This window comes from Prionailurus viverrinus, chromosome B4 (genome assembly GCF_022837055.1).
Source record: "Prionailurus viverrinus isolate Anna chromosome B4, UM_Priviv_1.0, whole genome shotgun sequence".
NCBI classification, from domain to species: Eukaryota; Metazoa; Chordata; class Mammalia; order Carnivora; family Felidae; genus Prionailurus; species Prionailurus viverrinus.
Genome location: NC_062567.1, coordinates 77,678,211 through 77,702,359, shown reverse-complemented (window position 1 = coordinate 77,702,359; position 24,149 = coordinate 77,678,211). Strand labels below are relative to the sequence as shown.

The 24,149-nt window shown below is 56.4% G+C and overlaps 1 protein-coding gene across 4 annotated transcripts; it reads left to right on the top strand.

The window, feature by feature from the left end:
• The first annotated feature begins 2,407 nt into the window (after positions 1–2,407).
• ZNF385A (zinc finger protein 385A) lies at positions 2,408–23,464 on the top strand. 4 transcript variants are annotated; one of them, XM_047866033.1, is made up of 8 exons: positions 2,408–2,552; positions 9,201–9,337; positions 17,079–17,189; positions 18,818–18,980; positions 20,859–21,101; positions 21,462–21,631; positions 21,856–21,951; positions 22,099–23,464. In XM_047866033.1, the coding sequence occupies exons 1-8, from the start codon at positions 2,543–2,545 to the stop codon at positions 22,327–22,329; spliced, it is 1,161 nt and encodes a 386-aa protein (XP_047721989.1). In that variant the 5' UTR covers positions 2,408–2,542; the 3' UTR covers positions 22,330–23,464. The 4 variants fall into 4 exon arrangements, with proteins under 4 accessions (XP_047721989.1, XP_047721990.1, XP_047721992.1 ...); XM_047866034.1 differs by lacking the exon at positions 2,408–2,552 and adding an exon at positions 8,012–8,102; XM_047866036.1 differs by lacking the exon at positions 2,408–2,552 and having other exon boundaries at positions 9,200–9,337; positions 17,066–17,189.
• Positions 23,465–24,149: the final 685 nt, after the last annotated feature.

Sequence of the window (24,149 nt, the reverse complement as noted above, 5' to 3'; positions counted from 1 at the left end):
CCCTTCTTGGCGGAGGGCTGGGATTGGCATCATCCAAATTCCAGGGGGCAGATCTGAGATTTCTTACACCATCAGCAGGAGGAAACGAGGAGGGGAAGTGCTCTGTGACCACTCAGCTGGGTCATGGGTGTGTCTGTGTAGTGCCTGTACCTTTGAGTCTCAGAGAGTGACAAGGTCTCTCGTGAGGGTGCACAACGACGTAAGGAAGGAATTCCTTGGGCTCAGAAATGCCGCAGTTGTAATCTAGCACCAGGCTTTCTGCCCCTGAACTGTAATGCTCAGGCTCTGGTCTGTTTCCCTTCCAAAGCTCCCAGCCCTTCCAGAGAATGTCTGCCTCCCATCCTGAGACTTGAGTGATCCAGAGGGACATGAGGGTAGGGGGCTAGGAGGCCTGAGCCCTATCCTTATCTGTTTGTGTGTCGATGGAAAGGAGGCCCTGGGAAGGGAACAGCAGCTGGGGGTACAGGGAGGGGGAGGGGACTCAGGAGAGGCAGCTGGCAGGCGGGAAGCTGATCTGGGGGTCTCAAGTTTCTTGACATCAATTAGAGCAACCAGCCTGGGCTCATTAGTAGCCCGGGGTGCAGGGCTCATCAATAATGAATTCACCCCGCACACTGCCCCCACCCCCAGCTGCCTGCAAGGTCACCCCGCCCTCCAGCCAGCTGCCTCACCTTAGTAAGCTAAGCAACCCCCTCTTCTGAGAGGTCTCTTCTGTAACCTCCCTAACTCAGAGTCCCTGGAGACAGCATGGGATGGTGGACAAATCAGAGGGCAAAGGGGGTCTGTATCACCAATCAACCACACCTGATGCTGACTCTGTTTTTTTCTGAGTTCACCAAGGAGGAGAAAGAATGGGAAGAGAAAAGGAAAGGTGTGAGGGGTGGGGTGGGGGGAGGCTAGATAACAGGGCCTGGGGAGAAGCAGGCTTTGTGACACTAGAGTTGAACAACATGGTGGCAGGTTGGAGCTGGAGGAACAAGACCTCCTCTGATTGGCTCAGAGACCCTACATTCTCCCCCAAGGCCACAGTTGGGCAGCAAGGCCACAGTCCCCTGAAATCTCGGCCTCTGGATCAGAACAAGACCAAGGCATTGGAATTCCCAGCGTTCTCTTGCCCTTGAGCTGGAACATCTTTCTGTCAAACCAGATCAGTGGGGTAAAGGCAAGAGACTGCTGAAGCTCAGAATCAGGAATTTGAAGTTCTTGTACCTTAATTAGCCATCTAGTCCCAACTTCCCTGCTGAACTCAGGAATGCCAGTCCCCAGTCCCCTTCCCTGACTGTTCCAAGACTCCAGTCTCAACACCCTTCTACCAACCTCTTCCTCCCTGCCTCCACCCTCCTTATATCCCAAGCGTTCTACTTCCCAGTTACACCTCCTTTCCCTCTGGCGCGGGGGCTGGCCTGAAGCTGGCCGTGTGGCATTCTGGGAAGTCCTCCTGCCGCCCTCCCTCTAGGGGCAGGTACAGACAGGTCCAGGCTGTGGCAGCTGCATCTTCTCCAGACACTTCACAGACTCCCAGACTCCAGCCTCATGCTGGGGTCCCAGTTGTCCACCTTTAATCGAGTCCCCTGTTGGTCCTTAAAATACATCCAGTGTCCTGTACTGCCCCCCCCCCCGACACTCCCCAGCCCATACATTCGTCCCTATTCTCCATCCTCCCCTCCACCTCACCACACACACTAGTCCTCTACAATCCACACTCACCTTGGTGAATGCCCTGGGTTCAGACCCTGATGCCTGATGGGTGCTCCCATCCCCACCCCAATTCAGGTCCTCTCTACAGGGTTGAGCCTCAATTCTGGATCCTCCATCATCTTCTGATGGCCCTAATAAATCATCTCAGTGGCAAGCTTCTTTTTCCACCTCTTTGAGTGCATTGATTGCAACTCTCTTCATGCAGACCTTCCCTGAGGACCTAGGCATTTGAACCCCAGACAGAGATCAACCTGGGACCCATCTTCAGCCCCACATTTCATCCCTGAAACCCAGCCCCCAGGCATCCTGCTCCAAAGTCAAAGAAACAAAGGACCTTAACATCCTCTGCACTCCCCCCACCCCGACCCTGCCCAGCCTGTCACTCCGGAGAGGACCCAGGTGTCACACCCATCCCAGGCTCCATCCCTCCCCAGAGGACTGAGGCATCCCCCACCCTATATCAGCCCACGACCAGACTTCCTGCCCTCAGACTCAGCCCTTCCCAGGAACCCAGGCATCTTAGTTCCCAGCTTCCTCCGTCACCTCACACCGTCTTGTAGATGTCTTGTTCCCCCGGCCCTGGCTGCAGTGACACGGTAAATCCAGGAGACCCAGGGGCAGCCAGTAGGAGAGGAAGGGGCGAGGAACCGTCAAGACGCCCCCTCATGGAGCCCAGGGCGCCCGGGTTCCCCCTCCTCCCGTCTTCACCTGCTGCGGGCTCCGCCCCCGCTCCGCCTGGGCCGGCCTCTGCTCCTCCCCCGACTCCTCCCCCTGTACCCCCAGCCCGGCCAGAACGGCCCCCGGGACAGAGCGACGCGGAACCCCGGGCGCCTGGGTCCCCAGCATGATCCTCGGTGAGTGGCCTCTGCGGCTCTGGGCTCCGGGCTCCTGGGTCCCTCTCAGTAGGTCACCCCCCCAACCTCCCGGCACCGCGGTGACTGCGGCCGCCCGTCAGCGACCGGCTCCCCCTCCCCCTTCATCTGGCTCCACATCTGGGGGTCCCCTCTTCCCCTCTTCCCCACGCTGCCGTCTCCCCGGGTAATTTAGGGAGTGGTGAAAGAGAGAGCAGAGCCGAGTGAGACCCCCGCCCCATAATGAGGATATTGCGTATTCATGAGGCTCATGAATATTATATGACGGTCTACGAGAGGCTGGGGGAGAGGGCTGGTCCTGGCCTAGTGGAGTTGAGGGAAAGGTTCTGACCCGTCCCCGCACACACTCTCCCTCCCCCACCCTTAGCTCAGACACTCCGACATCCTTCTGGGCCCAGGATAAGAGGGAAAGGAGGAAGTGGGGGGCGGGCGGGGAGAAGATGGTGGGTGTAGCTTCGAGGTGTGTGTGGTGGGAGGTGGGAACCTGAGGGCTGGAGATAAGGGGGCTGGGTAGAAGCAGGGGTGGGAAACTGTCCTTCCCGGGGCCCCTGCGGCTCGGATCCTGTCTCCGCAGCCATCCTGCCCCAACACGCCGGGACCTGCCCCGCTCTCTCCTTGCTCTGGTTGCCTGGGCCCTTCCTTCCCAGCTTCCTTCTTCTTCCTTCTTCCCCCACCCCCACCCCTGCCTTGGGCCAGGGGCGCCAGGAGACAAGGGGCAATGGAAAGAGTAAGGATGGGGGAGGGGAGCCCCCGCGGGACTCTGACAACCCTTCAGCCACAGCCACCCCATCCTCATGACCTACATCGCCAGGGAGCCCCTGGGTGGGGGAGGAGAGGGACTAGCTGTGCGTCTGGACTCCTCCTCAGCTCCAGGGGCTCCAGGCCCCTGCCTCCACAATAGTAGGCCGGCCTGCTGTGTCCTGTGACCTCTGACCTCTGCCCTGGTTGGGCCGGTTCCTGGGCCCTGTTTATGGTGGGAGATGCCCCCCCACAACCGGGCCCAGACACCTGTGGTCTCCCTGCCTCCCAATGGAGGGCTTGCCCGGCCTCTGCTGGGTCCCTCTGCAGTTTGCTCTTTGGCTTCCCTTCTTTCGTCTGATCCCTGTTGACTTCCCACTAGTGGTCTTTCTCCCCTTCTGCCCTCCTTCCTCTCTCTCTTTCTCTCCTCCTCCTGTACCTCCTCACTCCTTCACCATGTTACGTCTGCCCGCTCCACCTAACACTCCACTATACCTATTCAGTGAATGAGGGAACAGAGGCGTGAATGACTGGTGCCTGCCTCCTTCCCATGAGTATCTCCAGCAAAGAAGAGACTCCCCACCCAACTATGAAGACTATCCCCAGCCTAAAGTGACCCTCACCATCACATCTGGGACTCAGGTCCCCAAAGCACAGGACCCACATTCTTCCAACGTGTGCAATCCCTGCATGTTGGCCCCACCCTGGACGCAGGCTCCACCCTGGGCACGGGCCCCAGAGGCAGCATCGTGCTTTTCCGGAATAAACCAGTGTGAGCCACACTTCCCCTGGTCAGTGGGCTCTAAAGGCGACCTCCGAGACCTGCTCAAGCCTGACCAAGACCCCACCACAGGAAAAATGCCTGGGTCTGCCAACTGGACCCCCACCGCATCTGCCCGATATGGGATAGGACACTGTAGTTAACTCCCTCCTTGTGCCCACCTACAGAGGGGTGGGAAGCCTGCTGGCCCACACGCATGTTAGCCCTCTGTGAGGAAAGGAGAGAGGGAGGAAACTGCCAGCCAGGGCTCAGGCCTTGCCCACCCCCCTCCCCCCCACCCCCCCACCCCAGCCCATGCCATTGTAGGCTTTCAGCTTCCAAATACTGAGGCCCATTGAGTCCATGTACGTGGTGGCCCTGACCAGCAGGTGGGGCCCGGCCTACCTGCTTAAGATCTAGACTGTGGGCCCAGGTTTAAGCAGATGGTGGTTCTGGGCTCCGTTCCTTGTTCTGGGCCTTTCTTACTGTCCTCTCCAACTGGGTCCCATGGGGAGAGGGGGCATTGAAGAAGGCCCTGTCTTGTCAGGTTGGGAAGATTTCCCAGGAATCTTCCCTCTCTTCCCTTCCTGGCCACCTCCTCCCTTTAGGCCCCGCCCCCACCTACATCCACCCAGGGGTTATTAAGGATGATGTTTTAAGTAGTTGTTCATAATCATCCCCTTGTTCCTTTAATCTTTGACTTCAAAGCCTTTCCAGCCCTCAACCTGCCTCCTGTCCAGATGAGGGAAATCAAGGCAGAAAGGAACAGAAACATGGGATTTGGTCAAGAACCCAAGACGCAGGAGTTCAAGGCTCTCCCCTCATTCCCCAGTTTCAGGCACTGCTGGGGAGGGAGAAGAGGCCAAAAGGCCTGAAGAGAAAAAGAGATGGATTAGAGATGAGATCCCGGTCCAGTCTCCAATCCAGTTCCTCCCTTGGCTCCAGAGTCTAATCCCCCCATCTTAACCCAGTGCTGATCCAGGCTTTTCACCACCTGGGGTTAGGGCCCTAATACAACTTGCAACCCTAACGCCAACCATATATCTCGTCTCACTCTCATCCTGGCCCAACCTCCAAGACCAGCACTAACCCACAGCCCTACCCTAACACCTCTCCTGGCTCCTGTTCTTACCAGACAGGACCCCTCCCTGAGCTAGCTCAAGGCAGACACTCCCCTTCTTTACTACAAGGGCTCGAGGCCCCAGACCTGACCTAAGGCAGCCAAGGGGCTGAGACTCTGACCTGGCCAAAATTTCTGGGAAAGGGAAGAAGAAAAAGACCAGACTTCAGTGGGATGGAAGGAGTTGGATGTGGCTTGGTTGTGGCTCGGTGTGAGTGGGATCAAAGGGCCTAGGGCTAGGTAGGACCTAGAAAGAGACAGATGGACATCCATCCAAGGGTCTGAGAGTTCATCCCCTCTAAAGTGCATTGGGAACTGTCTTTAATAAAGCATTTGGCAATTCCCCCACAGAGCTGGGTGGGGCTCTATCTGCTGGAGGTAATTACTCTAATGAGCTTCCCTCTGGAGTGGCCTGCCCCAGCCAGGCCCCAGCTCCTCCCTGCCCTGCCTGACTTGTGTGCCATGCAAGAACACGTGCATGCATGTGTACACACACACACGCATGCACATACTCCAGTTCGATCTCCTACCCCCTCCAAACCTGCCCGAAGACCTCACCTAGTCAGATGTCAGAAACCCTGGATTTCCTGCTTCCCCAGACCTTACTATGTACCTGCCTTTCCCTCCAATACCCCATCCCTAGTCTACCCACAAAAGTGTAGTGCTTGAAAACCCTGTCTCTGGAGCCAGACAGACAGGTTCACATCCCTCACTAGCTGTGTGACCTTGGTCAAGTAATTCCCCCTCTCAAAGCTGATTGTCCTCATTGATAAGAAGAGGACTCATTCATTTAACAAACGTTTATTTAGCTCCCTTTGTGGCATGCCAGCAATTTACATAGATTCAATCCTCTCAACAACTCCTTGAGGCAGTACTATTGTTCTCATTTGCCAAATGAGCTAGTTCCCCAGCTTCTGAGCAGTGAAGACAACCTCAGGGAGACGGTGTATGTCCAGTGACTGGCATGTAAAGAGCCTTCAAAAAGTGGCAACTATTATGGAGCGCCCGGGTGGCTCAGTCGGGTAAGCGTCCGACTTTGGCTCAGGTCATAATCTCGCGGTTCGTGGGCTCTGTGCTGACAGCTCAGAGCCTGGAACCTGCTTCGAATTCTGTGTCTCCCTCTCTCTCTGCCCCTCCCCCACTCACGCTCTGTCTCTCTCTGTCTCTCAAAAATAAACGTTAAAAAAACAAGTGGCAACTATTAGTATTGTCAGAAAAAGGGAGAAGGGACTGAGGCTTGGGCTTACCTGAAACGAGAGAGCTCTGCTTCTGCCCACTCGGCCCGTGAGCTGCCATCTGCCCTTCTCGTCTCATAGCTCAGTAGACCCAAAAATGGGGAGACACACGAATGTCCAGTTACCCACCTTGCTTCCTTGCCTCACTCCATCCTCCCTCCCCCTTCCCCCCCACCCCTTTCCCTCCTGGGTTCTTGTTCTGGAGGAGAGGAGTTGCTAGCCATAGGGCACTGAATCACTGCTGTTTGTTTTCCTCCAACCCCAGGAAGATGCAGGGACCTTCCTCTCCTTGAACAAGATGGAAGTCTGTGCTGGGACCTCCATCCCTTCTGAGTGACACTAGAGTCCTCGGGGGTTATGTAGCAGTGAAAGAATTTGCAGCAGATCTTGATTTAGCTCCCAGCTCTGATACTTACAGGCTATGTGACATGAGCCAAAGTTTTTAACTCCTCTGAGCCTCAGTTTCCACGCACGTCAAGTGGGAAAAATAGTATCAGCTACCCCCATAGAATCATAGCTGCCTCAGAGATTAAATGTGATAATACTCAGAACTCATTACCTGGCACATAGCGGCTCCACAATACGTATTTTCTTCTATTCCCTTTTCCAGAACTCATCTGTCTCTTCTGAGATGGGGGCTTGAGGGAATGGGGGCTTAAGAGAATCTAGAGCTGGGAAAAGGGTCAAGGAGCTGGGCTGCTCTGGGGCGGGGCAAGTGCCAGCCCCAAACCAGCTGCTAGGGGTGGGTGCTGGGTGCCGGGGACTCTGGGAGCGCTCAGGTTTCTCTCACCATTCCTGATGCTGCCCGGGGCTCGTTAAGGCTGCCCTGGTCTGGTGTGCCAGGCTTGGGGTGGAGGGGGGGGGGGGTGTTGTGCATGGGGGGAGGAGCCCTGAGGGGACAGACCAGGAAGGGGAGGTGGTCAAACTGCCCCTCAGACCATCTGTCCCTCTCTTCTCGCTCCCTTCCTTGCTCTCTGCTCTCTGTCAGTCTTTCCACCCTGGGGTCTAGCCCTGTGTCCAGCTTTTCTGCAGTCTCTTTTTTTCTCTCTCATTTCACTGTCTTCCATCTCTCCATTGTTCACTATTCTTTTCTCTCTCAGTATCTCTGTCCCTTTTCTCAATCACTTACTCCGGCTTCTGTCATTTTTTCCCCATTCTCTCTCACTCACTTTTGTCTGTCTCTTCTCTCTCTCTCTCTCTCTCTCTGCTCTCCCCCTACCCCATCTTAACTCTGAGATGGCAGAGGAGGGAATGGACACAGGGTGTACAGACCTCCAGCTGCCCAAGAGCCAAAGCCAAGCATCCTGCCCTTTCCTTCAAACCCTTAGCCCTCTAGAGCCCAAGCTTGACCTCGGGGACCCTGGCCACCCACCCTGGCAGAAGAGCCAGACCCCTCCAGACCTTTCTGGACCAGCTCCCTGCCCCCAGCTGTGCCTGAGCCCTCCCCACCCCCTCCCTCTCGCCTCCGATTCCCTAATCCCTGCTCCCCCGCCCTCCCCTCTGCCCCACTTTTCCAGGACTCTGATTGGCTGATTCTACTGACTGGACTTGGGGGGGAGGGGGCTGGCAAGGGAGGGGGCAGGGGGCAGAACCAAGGGAAGGGGACGCTGTCAGGCCCAGGCCCCTGGGGGGCCGGGGCCAGGCCACTGCCTGGGGGCAGCAGGCACCAGAAACTGAAGGTATGCAAAGGGGCAGTCTCTGTGGAGGGAGCAGGGAAGGATCCTGGGGTAGCCTCTGCCCCAGTAAGGTCAAGGGAGGACGGGGCCAAACTTGCAGCCTCCTGGCTTTGCCTTTGTTCCTGGGAACCCCTGTTGCTGGCAGGGGGTTGTTAGAGCAGGGAAGGGCAGCCAGGATTCCCTGACTGGTGGACAGCGAGGTCACAGAAGGGAGCTGGGCTAGCGGAAGCCCAGAGGGGTCCTCAGGGCCTTTGGCCTCCTCCCACTGAAGCCTGGCAAGGTTCCTCCCATGGCTCTGAGGGGAGGAGAAAAAGTTTCAGGGGAGGGTGGGTAGTGGAGTGGCTGGCCTGGACTTTCATTTCCCCTTGGGGTCAGACCCAGGCATTCCCCTTCCAGAGGCCCGGGTGGCGGTTCCTCCTGTGGTGCTGGAGCTGAACACTCTCAGGGAGACAAGGGGGTTTGGGGGGAGACAGGAAGGTTGGGAGAAGGGGCTCTGAGAATGGGCCCAGGCAGTCCACCTCCCAGGGCAAACGCCACTCACTTATCACCTACCCCCAGAGATGTCAACAATTAACTAAGAACAGCCAGGACAGATCACAGTTCTTTGGGCAGCCTGAGAGACTCAGCGGCCCTCTTCCAAATCGAGACCTCAACATTCCCCTCTGGGCAGTGGGAGGAATCACCCACCTGACCCTGTCCCCCCTGGGGTGAGACCTCACCTTTGGGATTCCTTGGGGAAAAACAAAACCAGAAGAAGGGAGTGGCCAGAGCCGTGGGGCTCCCTGAGTCCTGCTGATCCAGCAGAGAAGGTCTGTCCTCTTCCTGGGTTTGTAAAATGCCTAAAGGTCTTGGGGGAGGGAGGCTGGAGAAGGGGGAAGTGAAAACCACCCAGAAGGGAAGGGCTGGTCTGCACTCTCCCCTGGGCCCATAGGGCACCGTGCTCCATTGCTCCGGAGCTAGCAAGCAGGGGAAGTGTGTGTGCACATGGGGGTCACACTTCTGAGTGTGGGGGCCCCAGCCGGGGAGTGGGACAGACAGGTTTGGGTGGGGCTCCCAAGCTTCAATCTTCCTGCCCCACGTAATGTTTTCTCTGCCCTTCAGGCAGCCTGAGCCGGGCAGGGCCCCTCCCTCTGCTTCGGCAGCCCCCCATCATGCAGCCCCCACTGGACCTCAAGCAGATCCTGCCCTTCCCACTGGAGCCAGCCCCCACCCTGGGCCTCTTCGGCAACTACAACACTGTGAGTAGCAGCCTGCTTGCCCACCTTACCCTCCTGAGACCCCAGCTCCTTCCTTCACTCTGACTCACCCCTCCCTGCTTCTCCTATCTACTTCCTTATCTTTCCTTAGGACCCCATCTCCCCGGACTTCTAGTCTCTAGTCAGTTACAAGCGTTGTTGGCTATCTGGTATACTATTAGCAACAATAACAATAATAGCTCCTATTTGCTGAGCCAGACCCTGTGCTACATGTTTTATATGAATCAGCTCACTGAGTCCACCATCTAGAGAAGCAATGAGACCCAGATGGGTGATAGTGACTGCAGGGAGGTGGGAGGGGTGACAGGTGCCGAATCCAGAAGGAAGGGATAAGCAGGGTCACAAGCCTGCCTGTTTGTAAATTCTAGCTCTCTGGAACCCACAGTTGGGTGGGGAGGATCAGTGGGGTAGGGCTTAGAGGCCTGGCAAAGTTGTCTAGATTTAATACAGTATGAAATAGGGAGCCATTATCCATTGTTAAGCAGCAAAATGACTTTGTCAGAGCAGTGTTTGAGGAAGGTGATTGGGACAGCTGGATGAAAGGGAGCAGAGGCTGGAGGAGGCTGTCCCACCAAGGTGGGCCTGAAGGGCAGCCTGGAGGGCCACACCAGGCCAGTGGTAGTGGCAGTGTGAGTATATAGGAAGGGGGAAGGGCAAGGGGTTTGTTTCCAAGGAAATATTCCCAGGCCATGGTGACCAACTGATATTTGGGGGTAGGGGAGAAGAGAGAGGATGAATCAAGGCTGACTCCAAGATTCAAACGTCTGTGGCTAGGAGGGAGAAGTCACCTCGACAGAGGCAGGAGTTTAGAGAAAGAAGCTGGTCTGGGGTGAAGCTGTGAAGCTCACTTTAGGACATGGCGAGTTGGTGAACCAGTGGGACATTGAGCCAAAAACGTCCAGCAGGCAGTTGGAATTTGGGTCCTAGAAAGTGGGCTAGAGCTAAAGGTTCAGGGGAAGTCGGCTTTAGTCCACGCAAATAACCCACCATCAAACCATATTCAGCTGCAAACGTGTACTGAGTATCAACCATGCAGCAGGCACTGCCATAGATATTTCTATACCTGATCTCATTTCGTCTTCACCTCAACCCAACAAAGTAGACGTTGTTATTCCTGTTTCCCTCGGGAGGGATTAGTAACTTATCTACGCTGACATAGTATGTGCCTAAGGTATGATTTGAACCCGTAGCATCTGACTCCAAATGGAGTTCTCTTTATACCACAGCTGCTTCCTCCAAACTCCTCCCAAAGAATCCAAACCAACATCTGCACTACACTCTGGAGTTTACAAAGTATCCTTCATATCTTAGTCTTTATAGCAACCCTATAGGGTAGCTATTGTTTAATCCATTTTACAGATGAGAAAATGGAGTACTGACTATAAGCAAGGCACTGTTTTAGATAAAATAGAGACGTGAGGGTAAACACAATACAGTTCAATTTTAAGAGTTTGTGGGTTTTTGGGGTTTTTTTTAATGTTTACCTTTGAGAGAGAGAGAGAGAGCACAAGCAGAGGAGGGGCAGAGACAGAGGGGAATAGAGGATCCCAAGTGGGCTCCGTGCTCACAGCTGGAGAGCCCGATGCGGGGCTCAAATTCAAGAACCCAGGAGATCATGAGCTGAGCTGAAATCAAGAATCCGATGCTTAACCGACTGAGCCCCCCGGGCACTGCTGATACGGTCCAGTCTGGAAGGAGCTTCTATTCAGGGGAGAAATATAGAAATGTATGCAGCAATCTAGAACGCAAAACAGAGGCAGAGTTATAAATATTGTGACAGAGAAGGGGCGCCTGGGTGGCGCAGTCGGTTAAGCGTCCGACTTCAGCCAGGTCACGATCTCGCGGTCCGTGAGTTCGAGCCCCGCGTCGGGCTCTGGGCTGATGGCTCAGAGCCTGGAGCCTGTTTCCGATTCTGTGTCTCCCTCTCTCTCTGCCCCTCCCCGTTCATGCTCTGTCTCTCTCTGTCCCAAAAATAAATAAACGTTGAAAAAAAAAATTTTTAAAAATATTGTGACAGAGAAACCAATGATGGTTCAAGTGAACAAAAAAATTTTTGAGCACCTACTATGTGCTGGGCACTGTACCAGGTGTCAGGGACACAGGACTCAGCCTGTGCCCCTGGGGAGCTCATGTTTAGTAGGAAAGATAACAAGTTAACAGTTACCCTGTAGGGTGAAAAGAGCTGCGTCAGAGGCATTTAGCTTGTATGGGAGTCCAAAGGGGTGTCAGGAGAGACTTGCTGAATGAGGTGGTGCCTAAGGGACCAACCAGAGCTGAGCAGGAAAAGGAGAACAGAGGAAAAAGGGATTCAACCCGGAGCAGGTGACATAGGATTTGGGCTTTGAAGAATTATTAGTAGGATTTTAAAAGGGACCTTAGAGAACATTCCAGACTGAAGCAAATAGCATGAATAAGAGCTAGAAAAGAGCACTTGAGGGGGTCCAATTGATTCAGTTCGACTGGAGCAGAAGGTGCTGGGAATACTTCCCCCATCTACACGCCTCATTGACGCTTGCCCTTAGGTCTCTCATCATTTCCCCCATTTTATAGATGAGGAAACACAGACCTAGAGAGGTTAAGTGACTTGCCCAAGGTCACAAAGCCAGGCAATTCGCATGGGTAGTTCAGGGTTTCTCACTCCCCCAGGGTTCATGGCTCGACTGCCTCTAGTGAGGACTAGCTATTTAAAGCCATGAGCCCTGATAAGCTCGGAGAGTGCGGCAGGGTGTTGAGCAGCACCAGCTCTGGCATCTGACTGGCAGGATTTGAATTGACATTCCGAGAGCACTGGCTGTGTGACCTTAGGCAAATGGCTTCACTACTCTAAACCCGAATTTTACCAGATAGTAATAGTACCGACTCACAAGGCTGTTGCGAGAATCGTATTACATAATCAGAATAGCTAGCACAAAGTGGATGTCTGGTGCTGGCGGCTATGATTATTATTATGTCATTGCTATTATTTTTATTTAAGAGAGGACCAGAGAGAGAAAGGCCAAGACTCAGCCTTTTGGAATAAGCAGAATTAGGTAGTAGGAATAGGAGGAGGCTCCAGCAAAGGATGTGGGGGAGCCACTGGAGGGGGGTAGGGACGCAGCCTGGTGCCTGTAGAGTTGGAGAAGCCAAGGGAGAGAGTGTGGCGGGCTGCATCAATAGTGTCAAATTCTGCAGGGGAGTGAGGACTGCAGAAAAGCTGCAGACAGACCTTTGGCAGTACTGTGCAGCAGTTAAGTACATGGCTTTGGAGTCAGGCTGCCCAGGTTTAAATTCAAATCCCAGTTCAGCCACTTACTAGCTTATGACCTTGGGCAAATTATTTAACCTCTCTAAACCTCAGTTCCCTCGTCTATAAAATGAAGATAATAATAGTACTTATTCTGAATAGTGGTTGTGAAGATTAAATTAGATAATCCATGCAAAGAGCTCAGTACAGAGGCTGGCACATTCCAAGGGCTCAGTCAATAGGTGGTGGTGGTGGTGGTGGTGGTGGTATTATTCATGGCTAATGGATTCTGGACTAATACAATACCTCCAGATCTCTCTCCTACTGGGGCAGTTCCTACCCCTTAGACCCTTCCCTGTATTATGCTTTCCTCTGCCCTTGGACGTCTCTCATTGTCTCCTAAAGACAGCCTCTCTCTACACTCAGTCCGCTGCTTCACTCATCTCTCTGTCCTAGACGGAATGGGAGAGGGTGAGAACCAGAGATGATAGAGCGGGAATCCTAAGACCTATTCGGAGAGGATGAGGAGGTGTCTGGGGGAGGGAGCGGCTCTGCCCTCCTGTCCCTGAGCCCCCAGTGCTGCTCCTACTTGACCGCCAGAGGGCAGCAAGTGCACGAAACATAAGCTCTTTGGGAACCTAGCTGTCCAGCAGGTGGCGGGCGAGGGGAGGGGATAGGAAGAAGAGGTTAGGGACGTTGTCCCCAGTATGAGGTCGCTTCTGCTCTGGGCGCCTCCCAGCTCCACCTTTCAGAGGAATCACTGAGAGAGCAGTGCCTGACACCTAGGTACCTGGGCTCGATTTCCCATCCCTAGTAAGGGAAGTGACATGTAAAAAGGGCACAGGGGCCGTGTGCAGAGGGAACACGAGTCTGGGGGCTCAGAAAAGGGGTTGTCAACAAGGGAGCGAGGGCCAGGGTGGAAGGGATGGAAGAAAGGAGAAATGTCCGAGCTAGAGAAATAGAGCCGTTCATTAGGATTGGTGGGGACAAGGGACCCAGCAAGAATCCTCAGTGGAGGAAGCCGAGGTCACCTGGTCAATGCCCGATCGCCGGACCGAGCAGCCCCTCACCAGGACAAGGTCTACCACCCTGGAACGAGTATCCGGATACGGACACCCTCTCCTCTCCTCTCCTCTTTTCACCCTAGCCCCCCTTCCTCCTGCTCAGGCTCCCTAGCCCCGCCCCCGTCCGCGGCCCGCCCTCGGCCCCGCCTCCGGGGCGGGCTCCGGTCCCGGCCGGCACCGCCTCCCCTTCTCGGGCCGGCCCGGCCGCACAGCCCCGAGCCACCCGGGCAACGAGCGCCGCGTCCCCGGCCTGCCCGGCCCGGCCAGGCTCGGGTGCCCCGCCCGGGTCCGCCACCCCGGGCCATGGAGTCGCGGCCCCCGGGGTCCCGCAGGGTAAGCCACCCGGCCCCTCCTCTCTCCCTGGCTCCCGCCGCTGCCGCAGCGCCCCCCCACCCTATCCCCGCCCGCCCCTGGCGGGCGGGCTACCTCTCCTTTCGCCCGGTCCTCGGGTTATTTGGCCCATCCCCCATAACTGGCGCGGTCCCTGCCAATCTCTGGATCCCAGCTGGCACCCCCAGACTACTGCCACCATACTGGATACCCCCACCTCTGCTTCTCAGATCCTTGGAGTCCCCCAAATCTTCAGACTTCCCATCAGGTCTTACATGTACCCTCAAATTACCACGCCGCTTAGATCCTTCTTATCCCATCCCGGCATCTTTCCTTTTCCCAGCATCCCTCCCCCACCAGCTTCCACCTGCTCTTTAGACACCCCCTGGCTCACTCTCTTTCCTATTTCAATCCTTCCTGTCCCTCTGGTCTTCCCATCCCCGAGATTGCACCCTCCTTCTCTTTTCACCTTTATTTGGGGGTGGGGGGGAGGATGGTGAAGTGGGGTGGTCAAACATGGGGCAGCGGTTTCCATCAGATAAAGGGCAATGGAAGGAAATATAATCATGGCCCCCTCTCCTGTTCCTGATCTGGTTTCCTCCCTTCCCTCCCCCTTGCCCTTCCTGATTCATTTTGCCCCAGCTTTAGGGAGCGATTCCCCTTCATGTCTGCTGTTGGAGGGCAGGTGGGAGAGGAATGTTTTGTGGCCCTTTCCAGGCAGTGTCTAGGCCAAGATCCCAGGGTAGGGGCTCTGGAGTGGGATGGGCTGTGGGAGATGTTGGCCTCCACCCCTCCCCAGAGAGCCCTCATCTAGGTCACCAGGGCCTCTTGACCTTGGCCTGGAGCGGCACTTCAGTGGCTCACGTTCCACCTGCACAGGGATTGGGCCCAGGAGCCCTCACCTTCAGCCTGGTGTCTCCTCAGTTCCTGGAGGAGAGGGTGGGAAGGACCCATGGCGCACTGGGTTGATACCCTCTTTCTCACCACTCCCCAACCCCTGGTTGGTGTTTATGGACTTAAACCTGAGGAGGGGTGTATGCAAGAGAAAAGGCTTTCACTCTGGAAGAGGGACCCAGGTGGGGCAGGGACCATTCTCCTGGGATGTATGTAGGCATGGTCAGCCCACAGGTCGTCCTCAGGGCACTGTGGGAAGCAGGCTGGGGTGATGGGTGGGGCAGAGACAGAACCCTGGCCCCTGCTGTCCCCTCTCCATCCCACTCCTCTCTCCCTAGTGCTGTCATCGACTTAGGTTTCCTGGCCTAGATTGGGTTTCTGTTTGGGCTGAATTCCATTCCCCACCCAGCATATGAGGAAGTCCAGGGGCTGAGGAGAACCCTGGGGCAGGGGGAGGGGGGTGTCTCTGCATAGGGAGGACTGACACCTGGAGACTGGGAGCTGAGAGCAGGCATCTGTCTCCCCTTTCTGATTAAAGCCTGTCTCCAACTTGGTCTGTCTTTATTTCTGCCAAACACATCATACATTCACACAGATAAACACACAGCTGAAGATTGCACAACCTGACCATTCATGGCATCGGCAAAGCCCCCGACACAGAAATGTTGATACATAAATGATGTGCACACAGCACATGACACTCCTTCACACTCCACCCATGCACAGATTGATCACAGCCTGCCCAGACACCCGCAGTCACACCCCTTCTTCCCCTGTTTGGCTTTTCTTTGAATAGGACCTAGGCTTCCAGGAGGTGAAAAGTGAGCTACTGAAAGGGGCTGCTTCCAGCCAAGGGCAAGCCAAGAGATGGACACTTGTCAGCCAGACGAGTCATCTGAACTTGGTCATGGCTCCCGCCTCTGCATCTACCAAATGAGGCAGCCCATGTCACAGGGGTGCTAAAGCCCCCTTCCAACCAGACAGTGAGACTACTGGGGAGAGCCAGGATCTGTGGACTTTCCAGATTCCAGCCACCTTCTTCTCCCTGCTTCACATGCCTGTCTCTCACCAGTGTCTTACTGGGAACCATGAAGACCTGAGCATAGGGGAGGGCCGCAGCTGAGGAGCTAAGGACCCCTCGGGTCCCAGAAACTATTTTTCACTTGATCCTTCCACCGGGAAGACCAGGCTTCAGTTCTAATTTCGTTCTGTTTTTATGAGAGGTCCCAGCCATCACCCAATCTTCTTCAGCCTCGGGTGCATTCCAGTCTCGCCTCTCCCTGGCTGCCTAGGGGGCCAGAAGGGAGGAGGACTGTGCAGGGAGGCAGTTTTCATGCCTCTAGGCCCCTGGCTTCATCCCTTGATAGCTGAAGGCCTCAGAGAGAAACTCCCATCCTCTCCCTTCCTCATGTGAACTCTTGGCAGGAGACTGCAAAGACATCTGCTGACCCAGGGTGGGGGCAAGACTGTTCCTAATCACGCCCAGCCCCACAGCTCTGCCCCAGAAGCCCTGTGATCAAGGGAGGAAGAGTTCAGAAGATCTCTCCACTGCCTCAGGCCAGCCCAGCTTCTTAGGTCCTGCCCCCCTCCCCAACCCCCATTATTCACTACAGCCATGTACTCTCTCCTGAGTTCTTTTACTCCCTTTAGACCTGCTGCCTTAAAGAGATCTAGGGAGTATGTTAGGGCAACCTGGGGCCCAGAGATGGGAAGCTGGGAATGTCTGTCCCCTGGGACCAAACGCTTGGCTTGGTAGACATCTTGCCCCGGAGTGGGTCCAAAGAGTTCAGAGGCCTCAGCTGAAGGCCATAGGATCTAGGGTGCTTTGGGACTTCCCATCAGTGGGCCTTTGGTGGGTTGGCCGAGCTGTACATCAAAAAGGCAGAGTTGGATCTTCATGGTATGATGAACTGAGACAGCAGCCCAAGTTCAAGTACCAGTTTTGCTATTAACTGGTCGTGTGACCTTGGGCCAACCACTTCTATTCTGTCAGATGGGGGCACTGGGCCAGTTGGTCTCTCAAGGCCCTTCTAGTAGGGTGAGGATTGGGCTTGGAGGGGATCAGGGGACTGAGGCTCAGAACCCTCAGGCAAACTGAGGGATAGGGACGAGGCTCTGAGCCCTTTGGTTCAACCCAGCTGCAACCAATGTGGGGGATGATGGACATAAGCTTGTGCTGGGGTTCCTGGCTCACCCCAGCCTGCCTCCGCAGATGGACCCTGTGCAGAAGGCTGTGCTCTCCCACACTTTTGGGGGACCCTTGCTCAAGACCAAGCGGCCCATCATTTCCTGTAATGTCTGTCAGATCCGCTTCAATTCGCAGGTAAGAAGCCTTGCTGCTCCAAATGGGTGGGGCAGCAGTAGCCTGGAGATCTCGGGAGAGTAGAGGGCAGAGGAGCTTGGGCGGGGGGCAGAGATAAAGGGGATATCAGGAAGAGCAGGGAATGGGGACACTGTAGGAGGGGCAGGGGCGGATGGAAGGCACTTGAGAGGGACAAGCGATGGCTGTAATTTCAACGTGAAGTCGGCCAGTCCTCTCAGGTTGACCCTTCCCTCCCTTGGGGACTTGAGGCATCCCTGGCTCAGAATTTCCTAGAGCACAGGTGGCCATCATGTCTGGGTGCAAGAGTGGCCTCTGGCCCACTGGTCCTTGGGCACTGGGCTGAGTTAGGTCATTGACTCCCCTGCAGAGCCTGTGCCCTCCGGGGCCTCTGCTAAACTCCTCCCCTGGTCCACCCACTTCACTCTAACCTGGCTTCCTCCTCTGTCTGTCCTTTCCCATGGGGGACTTTCCATGGAGAGAAGCCACCCAAAACGCAGAACCTAGGTGTCCCGCCTCCCAGCTGTCCTGTCCTCCTTGTGAGGCTCCCTCGGGACTTCTGTGTGGGCCTAGAGGAGACTTTGTGGGGTGCAGGTTCTGAGAGCTTTTGGAGAAAAACAGCAGAGCCTCATTCTGCTGAGTAGGGGGAAATAAAGCACGTTCTGTTTCTCTACCCAGTCCACACACGCGCGCGCGCGCGCGCGCGCACGCACACACCCACCATGCTGCCAGGCTCCGCACACCACTGCCTCACCCCTGGGGTATCAATTTTCTTTCCCTACCTATCCATACTTTTTATTTCTACTCTATCCCTGTCCAGGTGACCTTGTGGCTCCAGAACTGTATGTTCTAGGCAGGAGGTGCACGTGGGGGTGGGGGTGGAACCAGGACCAACCCAGCTTTAGGCCTCTCGGTTACCTCAACCCCAGGCATCCCCTCTCCCAACCCTGGCTCCACTCCCTGGTGGAGGGTGGAGGACTAGAGGGGCAGGGGGCCAATAGTAGGCAGCCCTCCACTTCCCTCCCCCACCAAGTGGCTCTGTTTTGACAGCTGTCTCTGCTGCTGTCTCTATCTCCAGAGCTGGGCTTGGGGCCAGGGTCCTCCAGGGTGTCCACAGAGGCTTCAGGAAAAATGAGAACCAGGGGGGAGTAGTCAGGGTAGGGCCCAGGCCTCAGGGCTCTTGGGACTCTTAGCCTGAGTGTAGAAGCAGTGCAGCCTGGATCCAGAGGCCGGGAGACACGACACACGCATAGAAGGCCAGGGGGCCAAGAGACTGCTAGCTGGCTGGATTGCTGGTCCCCTCCCATTTAAAATTCTATTATAGGTTGGGGTAACCCTCCCTCACCCAGAACTAGGTGAGAAGCCTGAGTCAGCAGCCAGGCCCTGGGTGTGGTGGTAGGGTGGAGTCTGGGCTAGGTGAGGATCCAGGTTCCCAGCGACTCAAGGTTGAGAAGCTAGTCTGAGCCCCAGGAAAAACCAGGGCTCCTCGGCATGGCTTTACATCCCACTGGTATAGTAAGAGATTCACTGCAGCCTCCTGAGACCACCCCGAGGACCTGAAGGAACTCTGTGGGGAGCATGGTCGGATGAAAGGTGATCTCAGATTCCCTTTTTTTCTTTCATCCCTAAAGAGCCAGGCTGAGGCACACTACAAGGGTAATCGCCACGCCCGAAGAGTCAAAGGCATCGAGGCTGCCAAGACCCGAGGCAGGGAGCCTGGCGTCCGGGAACCTGGAGACCCAGCTCCCCCAGGCAGCACCCCCCCAAATGGGGATGGCGTAGCCCCCCGTCCAGGTGTGTCTGAATACCCCGACATTAGTCTCTGTTCTTTGCCCGCTTCCCAGAAATCTCTGCTCTCATCTCTCTCTTCCTCAACCCCCACCCCCCCACCCCTACCCAAGGTGAGTCCTGGAACCAAACACAGTGATACAAAATTTCCATCCTGTCACCCGTACTCCCGCCCCAGCTCCTCTCAACAGAGTCCCCACTGTCTGTCCTCCCCACCGCCCAGTGACTCAGAGAGGGGCTAGGGTGAGGCCACCTGGCAAACTTCCTCAAGAAAAAGGGAACCATCAAATCTAGGGAGAGGCCTCTTCATCTTGGGGAGAGGGACAGGGAGGGAATCAGGATATCTGAGGGCCTGCCCACTGGGCTTCCCCTTGGGGAGACTGAGAGCTCAGGACACTCAAGCAACACCCCGGATGATCTTGGTTGATCTTTTGACCTCTCTGGCCCAGTCTGCGTCCTGGGAGTGAGACCTTAAGATCTTGGAGGTCTTTCCCAGGTTTACAAAAAGCAACTCTGAGACTTTCTCCCTCATGGCTGGTGGCCATCTTCAGTCCTACTCCCAGCCAAGAAATTGGAAGGAAGGAATATCAAGACAGGAGGATATGAGCCCCCCTCATGCTGGGATTGCCACATCAGATATCAGTCATGATCAACTCCAGAAAGACTGAACATCCCCATTTCCTCCTTATCCTTGCCTGTCCTTTCTGCCCCACCCCAAATAGAATGAGAACCAGGCATCCACATCAGCAGCTTGGGAACCAGGATCCCACTGTCAACGCGCGCGCACACACACACACACACACACACACATACACATACGTCCCTCAGGGATGCACAGATAGGGCAGGCAGGTGAGCTGAGTTCTAATTGTGCTCTGGCTGCTCTTAGCCTGGTCACCTTTTTTTAACTTGGCAACATCTCTGCAAAATGGGGATGACTCTGATAGTGGTGGTGGTAGATAACATTTCATGTTCTGGGTGCTTTATGCATATTACCTCATTTAGTTAGTTCCGACAGGATATCTCTAAGGAGATAATGATACCTGCCTTACTTTTGTAAACCACCAAGCCCTGTCCAGTTTGAGACGTGGGTGTGCTATCTGGATCGGAATGGAGGTCAAGGATGTCAAACGAGTAAGAGAAATAAAGGGAAAGATCACAGGATGGACAAGCAAAGGGACACGTGCAGGGGTCAGGAGGTCCCTTTCTGCCAGTGCCCCACCCCCACTGCCTGCGGTCTCACAACCCGGAAACTGGATCGGCTGCTGGAGCAAGAATGGGAGTGCTAGAGTTTCCCCTGTACAGAGGCCAGAACCCAGCGCTGAGGCCTGGGGCCTGTGCATCTTTAATCAAGCCATGAATTATAGAGCAGCCTGCATCCCTGTTCCCTCTCCAGTTCTGCTGTTTCTGTTTCCCTTTTGCCGTGTCTGCGACTGTCTCTCTCGACCTCTCCTCACGCTGCCTCTGCCCCTTCCTAGAGCTCTCTGGCATGCCTCCCTGGGGACTGGGCAGGACTCTGGGAAGGGGCTGGCCAGGCAGGAAGCCCAGGCTGGCTGGCAGGCACTGAGGGGTGAATCCTTGTTCCATGCCTCTCCCCAGGGCTAGGCTGGCTGCCAGCTTCAACCTGAAGGGGAAGCCACTGCGGCTGGACCCCTCAACCATTCCCAGCTTCTCGAGAATGGGCCAGGCACTGGAGGCTCACACCCAGCCTGCAGCAGCTAGACCACATCTGGCTCGGGCCCAGGGCATGAGAGCATGCATGTTGTCACAGGGTGGGGACTCCTGGGCCCTTGCCCTCCAGGAAATGGGGGTGGGTTTCCTCCACATAAAGAATCTCCTCCAAAAACCATCTGAGGTGACCCCTATGTTTCTCCCCCCACAACAGTCTCCATGGAGAATGGACTGGGTCCAGCCCCAGGATCCCCAGAGAAACAGCCTGGCTCCCCATCCCCTCCCAGCATTCCGGAGACTGGTCAGGGTACAACCAAGGGCGAAGGGGGCACTCCAGCCCCAGCTTCCCTGCCTGGAGGCAGCAAGGAAGAGGAGGAAAAGGCCAAGCGGCTGCTCTACTGTGCCCTGTGCAAGGTGGCAGTGAACTCCCTGTCCCAGCTTGAGGCTCATAACAAAGGTAAGGACTCTCCCACCCCGACCCCTATTCCCGTATCCTCAGCCCACTCCTGCTCCCCACCTCTAACGCCCCTGGCTTCCAACATCCGGGCCCCTCCAAGACTTACCAGCCTATCTCCCTCCCTAATCATCTCCCACTTACTTCTTCAGTTCCCCGTCTGCTTAACTCCTCGACCTGTGACTCTCCCCTGACCTACCTTGTGTTTGGGGGTGTCCCAAGGGGATTGGAACCCCCCCCCCCCACACACACACACACTTGATGCTTCCCCCTATTTTAATTGGGAACGTGGGTTATTTGCTGCCGAGGAGGCCTGGAGAAGTTTTCCTCCACCCCTTACCTTCTGTCCTCTGCGGGCCCCAGGTACTAAGCACAAGACAATTCTGGAGGCCAGAAGTGGGCTGGGCCCCATCAAAGCTTACCCTCGTCTGGGGCCCCCCACTCCTGGGGAACCAGAGGCCCCTGCCCAGGACCGAACCTTCCACTGTGAGATCTGCAATGTCAAGGTCAACTCGGAGGTCCAACTGAAACAGGTGGGTCCAAGGCCTTTCCTGGGAATTCTAGGGAGCTCTACTCACAAACAGGGAGCTTGGGTGAGGGCGCTTCTCTCAGGTCCTTTCCTTGGGACCACAGAAGGGGCGGGGCCAGGTGTTTTGGGTGTGCCTACCGGCTCGTCGGTTACTCCTTTCCGGGTGGCTCACAGCCCCTTACCCACTGCTCCTCCCTACCCACCCCCACCCCCACCCCCACCCCGCAGCACATTTCCAGCCGGCGGCACCGAGACGGCGTGGCCGGGAAGCCCAACCCGCTGCTGAGCCGTCACAAGAAACCTAGAGGCGCGGGGGAGCTGGCGGTGAGGCCTGGGCGCTGGAGAATTCGGCAATTGGGGGACCGGAGCTGGGAGGAGAAGGGGACGCGGGTCGGCACGGGGAGGGGTGGGGTTTGCGGGCCGCAGAATGACTCCTCGGTCTCCCTTTCCCCGCCCCTCTCCCCGCTGCAGGGCACTCTGACTTTCTCCAAGGAGCTGCCCAAGTCCCTGGCAGGAGGCCTGCTACCCAGCCCCCTAGCGGTGGCTGCGGTGATGGCAGCGGCAGCAGGCTCCCCGCTGTCCCTGCGCCCGGCCCCAGCCGCACCTCTTCTCCAGGGACCGCCGATCACCCACCCCCTGCTCCACCCGGCACCCGGGCCCATCCGAACTGCGCACGGACCCATCCTCTTCTCCCCCTACTGACCTGAACCCCGAACCCCCTCCCATTCAACACCTCCCCCCCCACCTCCAGCCGGGACCCAGGCCTCCGGGCTCCAAGCCTGCCCCTACTCCCGGCACTCCCTGAATGATCTCTCTCTCTCCTTCCCCCCCACCCCGAGGTACGGGGTTCCAGGAAAGGGGAGGGGTAGCGGGGGAGGGGGGCTTCAGAAGGGGGGGAACACCCCAGATCTCAGGGAACCCCGCCCCCTGCCCTTCCCTCTCCCCTAGAAAAGGGGGGGCCGTCTCACCCCCGAGCCCCCTTGGAGACACCCCCCCTCCCAAAAGCCATGTCCATTCAGCCCTTCCCCCCCAAACCTAGCACAAAACGGGGTTCACAAGCCATGGTCGGAGTCCGGGGGGCAGAAATGGATTTTTCTTGGCAATAAGCGGACTCTGGAACTCCGGCCCCTGCCCCCAAACTGAAGCGCTTCCGTGAACACCCCCATCCTCCGCAGGGGGAGGGGAGCAGGCGGGATCCTGGGTCCCTCAGAAGCACTTTGGTTTTACCGCCTGCAACCTCACTGTGCCCGCCCCGCACCATGCCCCAGCCCCAGGTCTAGCTGGGCCCATCATAGGGGGCAGCACTTGGGGGCATCTCTGGCACTTGGGTGGGACCAAGTAGATGCCCCTACAGACCCTTCCCTCACCTTCTTCCTCCCCAGTCTGGATTCCATTCTTTTCACCAGCACCCATCGCCCAAGGGGTACCGAGGGGGGCAAGGGGTGTCCAGTCCGAGCCCACCCCCGCCTCGCCTTCCGCAAAACTGTGAGCAAAAAGCAATAGAAGCCTCGCCCCCGCCCCTCCCCTTTCCGCAGGATTCGCTGAGTCTGTAGCCTTCCCCGTCCCAGCTCCTAGACCTCATGGCTGTCCCTCCCACCAGACACCTCCACTGCACAACTCGGGCGGGGGCGTGACCTCCCTCCCCCCACCCCACCCCTCTGTGGTTTCCGTATCGTCAGCCCTTCTAGCAGCCGACACGGGAGAGGGACGGGCCCCCACTGGCCTTCCCGTCCCCATCAACTCTTTCTGCTTGACAATGTAGCAACCCCGGCCCCCCACCCACGTCTTCCCTTTTCCTTCTTCCCGACAATAAAGTCTGGATTCGTTGCCCTCCGTCCCCCAGACTCAGACTCTCAATCTTTGCCCGCCGATATGGGAGCTATTCAACCGGAGATCTGTCTGCATGGTGAAGGGTAAGGGTACACGGGAAAGGGGGCCTGAAGGAGGGGTCCGGAAAGACAAGGGTGGGAGAAGGCAAGATCCAAAGCCTGTGCAAGGCGAGCAGAGGCTCCCAATATCACTCACCCCCACTCCCGCCCAGATCTAATGTAAACTTGGGCGCTGGGGAATCATTTCCAGTCCAGGTCTCAAGACTGTAGCCGGACGGTAGCCGCGGCAGTTGAGAATTCTCCACGACTCCACCACCAGGCGGCGCCAACGACATGGAAACGGAGTCTCCCCTAGGCTAAGACGCTCCTGTGGCACATGTGTCTCGAGATTCTGGAAAACAAGTCTAGATCCAGCCTCAGACAAAGGAAAGAATCCGGGCTTTTGTGCCTCTGATGGGAAACCCACGCCAGGAACACGCAAGGCATGGGAAGACGCTGGGACAGGGACTAGGCATCTGAGCTCTAGGCACTGCTGGGCCCCATATAGTGACCTTGAGTTAGTCCTTCCCCTCTCTGGACCTCAGTTTCCCCATATGCAAAATGAACAGCTTTGGGTCTCTTAAAAGTTCATTGAGACTTCATGTTCCAAGACTAAAGAACTGAGGCTATGCCATTTACAGATATGCAGGTATG

Excerpts from the sequence above, each read along its gene's own strand:
- ZNF385A (XM_047866033.1), top strand. Across the intron at positions 18,981-20,858 it reads TGGCGTAGCCCCCCGTCCAG|TCTCCATGGAGAATGGACTG; the intron begins GTGTGTCTGAAT and ends CCCCCACAACAG. Across the intron at positions 21,952-22,098 it reads GAGGCGCGGGGGAGCTGGCG|GGCACTCTGACTTTCTCCAA; the intron begins GTGAGGCCTGGG and ends TCCCCGCTGCAG.